We start from the raw sequence: 7,500 nt of genomic DNA on the forward strand, positions 1-7,500 counted from the left end.
AGACGATTAAACATAGATTGGTGTAGTTTATTGGTGTGTGTGTGTGTGTGTGTGTGTGTGTGTGTGTGTGTGTGTGTGTGTGTGTGTGTGTGTGTGTGTGTGTGTGTGTGAGAGAGAGAGATCCTGTATATTTCACTCATCCCCTTAATATTTTTCAATGTCATATTTCTCATTCGTTGTTATATTTCCTATTCTACAATATACCTCACTTCATCTCCAATATTTCCCACTCTTCTATATATATTCCTCATCTCATCTCTTATATTTCCCACTCACTCCTTTATTTCTCACCTCATCTATATTTCCTACTCTACTATATATATCTCACTCCAACCTACAATTCCCTACTTTATCTCTTATCTTATATATTTCCCACTGCTCTCTTATCTCTCACCTCCATCACCAATATATCTCTCACTTGCCCTCGTATGTCTCACCCCAACATAACCTTCGCTTACAATATAGAGTCAAGTTACCTCTCTCTCTCTCTCTCTCTCAACAAACAACAGATTCCAGCACTTGACTTGGACTTGACCCGAGACAGGCTGCCCCCTTCTAGCTATCTGTGGAGAGAGCCCGCTTTAAATTCCTGCCGTACCGGTGTGTGTGTGTGTGTGTGTGTGTGTGTGTGTGAGAAAATATCCTTTATGCTTGTTTATTTGTTTACAGAGTCCCTTGATGTTGTCTCACAGAGTCTCGATGCTGTGTGTTTACAGAGTCCTCGTGATGCTTGTGCTTACAGAGCCCCTTGATGTCAAAGGCAGAGTCCCCTGATGTTGTACTACAGAGTCCCTTGTTGTTTGTGTTTACAGAGTCCCTTGATGTTGGTGTTTACAGAGTCCCTTGATGTTGGTGTTTACAGAGTCCCTTGATGTTGGTGTTTACAGAGGCCCTTGATGTTGGTGTTTACAGAGGCCCTTGATGTTTGTGTTTACAGAGTCCCTTGATGTTGGTGTTTACAGAGTCCCTTGATGTTTGTGTTTACAGAGTCCCTTGATGTTGGTGTTTACAGAGTCACTTGACATTAGTATTGACAGACAATCAAATGTCACCTCTCCCAAAGGTCCTCACACACACTCCATCAACCTCTACACCTAACTGTACACTTCACCATGTACTGTACACTTCACCATGTACTGTACACTTCATCATGTACTGTACACTTCACCATGAGCTGTACACTTCACCATGTACTGTACACTTCACCAAGTACTCTAGACTTCACCATGTACTGTACACTTCACCATGTACTGTACATTTCACCATGTACTCTACACTTCACCATGTACTCTACACTAAAACACATAGGGAAGAATTATTATCAACAAGCTACCAAGGGCGACAGAGGTGTGGTCCTTACACACACCGGTTACAACTGACGCGGTGACGAATATACAGTAGTTACGTGTACGAAATGATAACATGATGATACTGATGTAATCAATGTGACTAAACACAAACATCAAGGAGACTTCGTAAACACAAACATCAAGGGACTCTGTAAACACAAACATCAAGGGACTCTGTAAACACAAACATCAAGGGACTCTGTAAACACAAACATCAAGGGACTCTGTAAACACAAAACATCAAGGGACCTCAAAACACACAAACATCAAGGGACTCTGTAAACACAAACATCAAGGGACTCTGTAAACACAAACATCAAGGGACTCTGTAAACACAAACATCAAGGGACTCTGTAAACACAAACATCAAGGAACTCTGTAAACACAAACATCAAGGGACTCTGTAAACACAAACATCACGGAACTCTGTAAACACAAACATCAAGTGATTCTGTAAATATAAACAGGCGACACTGTAAACATACTGTACCGAGCAGTCACTATATGGTATACAATATATATTCACCACATGAAGACATTACGCCATTAACTAGATATTGCACCATCCCAAGACCCTGGAGATTATGGTGTCCGTAGCATCACTATGCCTACAAGGTGACCAGCATGTGTGTATGGTGCACTATCAGGGCCATTAAGCAACACCACATTACAGTGCAACACCCGGGCAGGTGAGGATCGTGTGAGGTAGCAAGCTGGTTGGTTCGTTGGTACAATGCGTCCACAGATTTCTCAAAAGTTCCTACATTAATTTTTTCTCGTAAGTAGATGTGGGACAGAGACTTACAACAAAATATTATCTAATCTTAAATTTTATGAAAGATTCTTTATTCCGTCAAATAGTTCATTCATTGTTGACAGCCGTTTCCGAAAGACTTAATTAAAACTGAAGATTCTCATTCCATTATTAATATTTGTTTAGCTGGCACGAGTTTGTGGTGATTTTGGAATTACCTGAAGATTAGACACCCTAGATTGTTTCACCTGATGATTAGACACCTGAATGCAAACCTAATCTAACCCCTTCAGGTAGCATTCGGGTATTTAAGCATTAGGTGAAATAAACCAGGGTGCCTAATCATCAGGTAATCCAAATTTCACCTGTAATTACACTTTTGTATATCTGTAGCTTGAGAAAATAATTAACTTGTGGATTATTTCGTCAACGTCTATTGTTATAACGAAACGGATACTTTCTAGCTCCGTTATTTGTGTTAAGGATCTCAGAGGCCAGCGTGGTGGTTATTCCTGGTAACTGGAGATGAAGAATGTACCTTACCTCCTATCCTCTCAAGGTGGGGGGGGGGGTGATGGAGGGCAGGAGGGAGGTAGGTAGGTGGGAGGGAGGAGGAGGGAGGGAGGGGTGGAGGAGAGGTAGGTAGGAGGCAGGTAGGTGGAGAGGAGGGGTAGGTTAGGGTGGGTGTGGGAGGAGTGAACATCACACTAGGCGTGTGGCCACAACATCACTGTCCTTCGTTAATTTAAGAGACTCAGCCTGACGCCCCCTGCCTGCTGCTGCCCATCAGAACTGCGGTGGTGCTGCAACTTCTGACTGTGTGTGTGTGTGTGTGTGTGTGTGTGTGTGTGTGTGTGTGTGTGTGTGTGTCTGTGTGTGTGTGTGTGTGTGTGTGTGTAGCAACTAAATCTGTAGCACTGATTCTCAACTTATATAGATCCTTGAGAATCCATCCTTATGTCAGGGTTACGAGCCAGACCAATTCTCACATTACCAGTTAGGAGAAAAATAATCAACGTGCAGTTATATGAGAAACTAACTTGGTATCGTAGCTTAAGTGAAAACAAAATTAACCTACGAACCTTTTGAGAATCCATCTTTGTGTCGTGGTTTAAAAGTGTGCTTAGTTAGATACGATCACACATCTACAGTTAAGAGGAAATATATATATATATTTTTTTAAACATACCAATCTCTGAGAATCCATTTTCAAGTTGGAGCTTTGAGTCAGACGCGATCTCACAGTTCTAGTAAGGGAGAAAAATAAATATGAATCTTTGAGAATCTTTCTTTTGTGTGGCTAGTGAGTGAGTGAACCAGTGAATCAGACACGGGGATAATTTAAAGTACGAATATTTGTGAATCCATCTTATAGTGTCGGGTTTAAATAAGTGAACCATTTCCCACATCTTCACCTACGAGGAAAACTTATCCTAGAAATGTCCGAGAAGCCATCTTTGTACAATGGCTTATAAAAGTGAGCAATATTCGGATGCCATCTCTCACGTTCTTACACCATAAGTAAAATAAAGCTTAAATTAATACCTGTACAATTAACATGATTATATATGTAAGGTGATTTTCTCCTTATAAATAAAGAGTTGGATCAATTTCTCTTAGTAGTGAATCTTATTTAGTGGTGGTAGCCCAGGTAGAGGCGTGGTGTTTAAGTAACGTGGCTGCAACTTTTAAAATTTCTGGTTAGACGCAGGATAGATTTCACCGGCTGTCAGAATTTCAAGGCGTTGCTATTTAGAGCCAAGACAAAGACCGAGTGACCAGTGCTTCAAGCCCTTAACAAGACTTTAATTACGACTAAAATATGAAGACACAGACTGACACACACACACAACAGTATCATTCCTTTTAGTGAGACTCTGAAAAAGCATTATAACAACTGTTTATCATTGTGTGTATACCTGCACTGTCTGGGTATATTGTGTGTATACCTGCACTGTCTAGGTATATTGTGTGTATACCTGCACTGTCTGGGTATATTGTGTGTATACCTGCACTGTCTGGGTATATTGTGTGTATACCTGCACTGTCTAGGTATATTGTGTGTATACCTGCACTGTCTGGGTATATTGTGTGTATACCTGCACTGTCTGGGTATATTGTGTGTATACCTGCACTGTCTAGGTATATTGTGTGTATACCTGCACTGTCTGGGTATGTTGTGTGTATACCTGCACTGTCTGGGTATGTTGTGTGTATACCTGCACTGTCTGGGTATGTTGTGTGTATACCTGCACTGTCTGGGTATGTTGTGTGTATACCTGCACTGTCTAGGTATATTGTGTGTATACCTGCACTGTCTAGGTATATTGTGTGTATACCTGCACTGTCTAGGTATATTGTGTGTATACCTGCACTGTCTAGGTATATTGTGTGTATACCTGCACTGTCTAGGTATATTGTGTGTATACCTGCACTGTCTAGGTATATTGTGTGTATACCTGCACTGTCTAGGTATATTGTGTGTATACCTGCACTGTCTAGGTATGTGTGTGTATACCTGCACTGTCTAGGTATATTGATGACATACCTGCGTCTAAGTATATTGTGTGTATACCTGCACTGTCTAGGTATATTGTGTGTATACCTGCACTGTCTAGGTATATTGTGTGCCTGCACTGTCTGGGTATATTGTGTGTATATGCACTGTTGTCTAGGTATATTGTGTGTATGCCTGCACTGTCTGGGTACATATTGTGTGTATACTACTGTCTGGGTGTATTTGTGTATACCTGCAATCTGGGTATGTGCATTGTATACCTGCACTGTCTAGGTATATTGTTTGTATACCTGCACTGTTTAGGTATATTGTGTGTATACCTGCACTGTTTAGGTATATTGTGTGTATACCTGCACTGTGTAGGTATATTGTGTGTATACCTGCACTGTCTAGGTATATTGTGTGTATACCTGCACTGTTTAGGTATATTGTGTGTATACCTGCACTGTTTAGGTATATTGTGTGTATACCTGCACTGTGTAGGTATATTGTGTGTATACCTGCACTGTCTAGGTATATTGTGTGTATACCTGCACTGTCTAGGTATATTGTGTGTATACCTGCACTGTCTAGGTATATTGTGTGTATACCTGCACTGTCTAGGTATATTGTGTGTATACCTGCACTGTCTAGGTATATTGTGTGTATACCTGCACTGTCTCGGTACACCAAATTTAGAACTTTCTGGACTACCCTAAACCGTGTATACTTTCAACCAGGAAAGTTTCATGTATATTTGGGATATACATACAGTACATAACACAAGCTTAAGACCCACAGTAATGTAGTTTCACAAAATATACTTTTAATGAAAATATTGAAAATTTGAATAAGGATTAGCATAAAAAAGTTCAATATCAAAATAGTAACATGTAGTTAAAAAAGCCAATTGAAGTATTTAAAGATATAACATCAATATGGTTCTGAAAAATAAATAAATAAAAGTTCCTTAGAAAAGTATTTAAGGCAAAAAAAGTAGAACCAGAACAAATAAACAAATTTAAGAAAGACAAAACAGTAACAAGCCTAAATTAGATAGAAAAATAACCCGAAATTATATAAAAATATGTATAAAAAGACTTAATAAAAAAGCGCCTATTATGGAATAAAATAATAAAGTAATAATAAAAATAATAATAATAATGAGGACTTACATAAAAAAGTTAAATAAAAGCACATAAAGTTGTACATTACTCAGGTCTCGATACTAATGACAAATTTATACCCAAGATCCTAGTGAGAATGAGACTGCTATTCTCTTTATCTGAGAGAGAAGGGTTCAGGTGTCAGTTCGAGATAGTAATTAATTTCCGAGACCTGGTCGTGTCCTCGAGGCAGTGCGCCATGGTGGGGGAAGGGGGGACTGGGGCTCTTGAAGCACCCCCTGGGTACTGGGCAGGGGTGTCTCGACGTGCAGTCTTTGCTGGGGGTCCTTAGAACGTCCACTGACCATTCTTGCATCTCGTGGGGTGTGGGGCGCTGGTGGTGGATTGGTGCGCTGGGAGGGTGTGCTGAAGTGGTGATGGGTGGGGAGGGGGTGATGAGGAGGAGAGGGGTGCTTATGGATGGTGAGGTGCTGCTGGGATCTAAGCAATCTTATGGAAGAGGAGGGGGCAGGAGGGGGAGGGAGTGCTGCGGTGTGTAGACCAGGCATCAGTAGAACAGCGAGAGGGAGGGGGGGGTGGGTGCAGGGGAGGGGAGGTCAAGACACCCACCTGACGCAGCGGTCGGTGCTGGGGCGGGAGACGCACCTGCCACAGCGGTCGGTGCTGGGGTTTGTACGGGGGGAGAAGACCCACCTGGCGCAGGTCTCGGTGCTGGGACGTGAGGGGTAGGTGGTCGTCGTCGTCGTCGTCGTCGTGCAGTAGGTCCTCGGAGATGGACGGGCCTTCATCTGCCTGCCAGGGTCTAGACGTCCCAGCGCTCTCCTCACACTCTGTCGACGAAGGATACATTAGTTACCTGGGCTACTGTATGTCACATCATGGCCTTATTTAACAGGATAATACACCAGACACCAAGGATGATAATGACTAATTCCGTCACTATCATTACCATTTTCACCACCATCATCATCCCCATTCGTTCAATTACCACCATTATTATCATCATCACCAATCGTCAAATCATCATAATCATCATCAATCGTCCAATCATTACCATCACCATCATTATCATCGATGGTCCAATTATTACCATCATCATCACCAACTACCACCACCATCCGTCTCCTCACCATCATCACCATCCTAGAACCACTGCTCACCACCACCACTTGCTCGTGTTACACCTGCCCTCTCTCTCATCCACCGCGACGGGTAAGAGCGCCGCCCAACACAACACGAGACACATCAGTTCAATTCGTTCATCTTGTTCAATATGTGTTGTTGTTCACCCACGACTGAGGGTGGAGTGTACATTCGTGACCTTATGCTAGTTTTGTTAATGCCTTATGCTAGTTTTGTTAATGCCTTATGCTAGTTTTGTTAATGCCTTATGCTAGTTTTGTTAATGCCTTATGCTAGTTTTGTTAATGCCTTATGCTAGTTTGTTAATGCCTTATGCTAGTTTTGTTAATGTCTTGATCTAGTTTTGTTAATGCCTTATGCTAGTTTTGTTAATGCATCATGCTAGTTTGTTAATGCCTTATGCTAGTTTTGTTAATGCCTTATGCTAGTTTTGTTAATGCCTTATGCTAGTTTTGTTAATGTCTTATGCTAGTTTTGTAAATGCATCAGACTAGTTTTGTTAATGCCTTATGCTAGTTTTGTTAATGCCTTATGCTAGTTTAGTTAACGCCTTATGCTAGTATTGCTATTATTACATCTACCAAGAAAGCATAATAGTAACAAACTAGCAATATCTCCCTAGTGGCCCTG

The 7,500-nt window shown here is 41.4% G+C and overlaps 1 protein-coding gene across 1 annotated transcript in view; it reads right to left on the reverse strand.

Moving 5' to 3' along the window:
* LOC121874507 overlaps positions 1-7,500 on the reverse strand; it is a 70,397-nt gene that overhangs the window by 52,780 nt on the left and 10,117 nt on the right. The window contains exon 3 of the mRNA XM_042378665.1: positions 6,421-6,557. Within this exon, the coding sequence (XP_042234599.1) occupies positions 6,421-6,557 (137 nt within the window). The remainder of the gene's footprint in view (positions 1-6,420; positions 6,558-7,500) is intronic.

Source organism: Homarus americanus, unplaced genomic scaffold, assembly GCF_018991925.1.
Source record: "Homarus americanus isolate GMGI-L3 unplaced genomic scaffold, GMGI_Hamer_2.0 scaffold55640, whole genome shotgun sequence".
NCBI classification, from domain to species: domain Eukaryota; kingdom Metazoa; phylum Arthropoda; class Malacostraca; order Decapoda; family Nephropidae; genus Homarus; species Homarus americanus.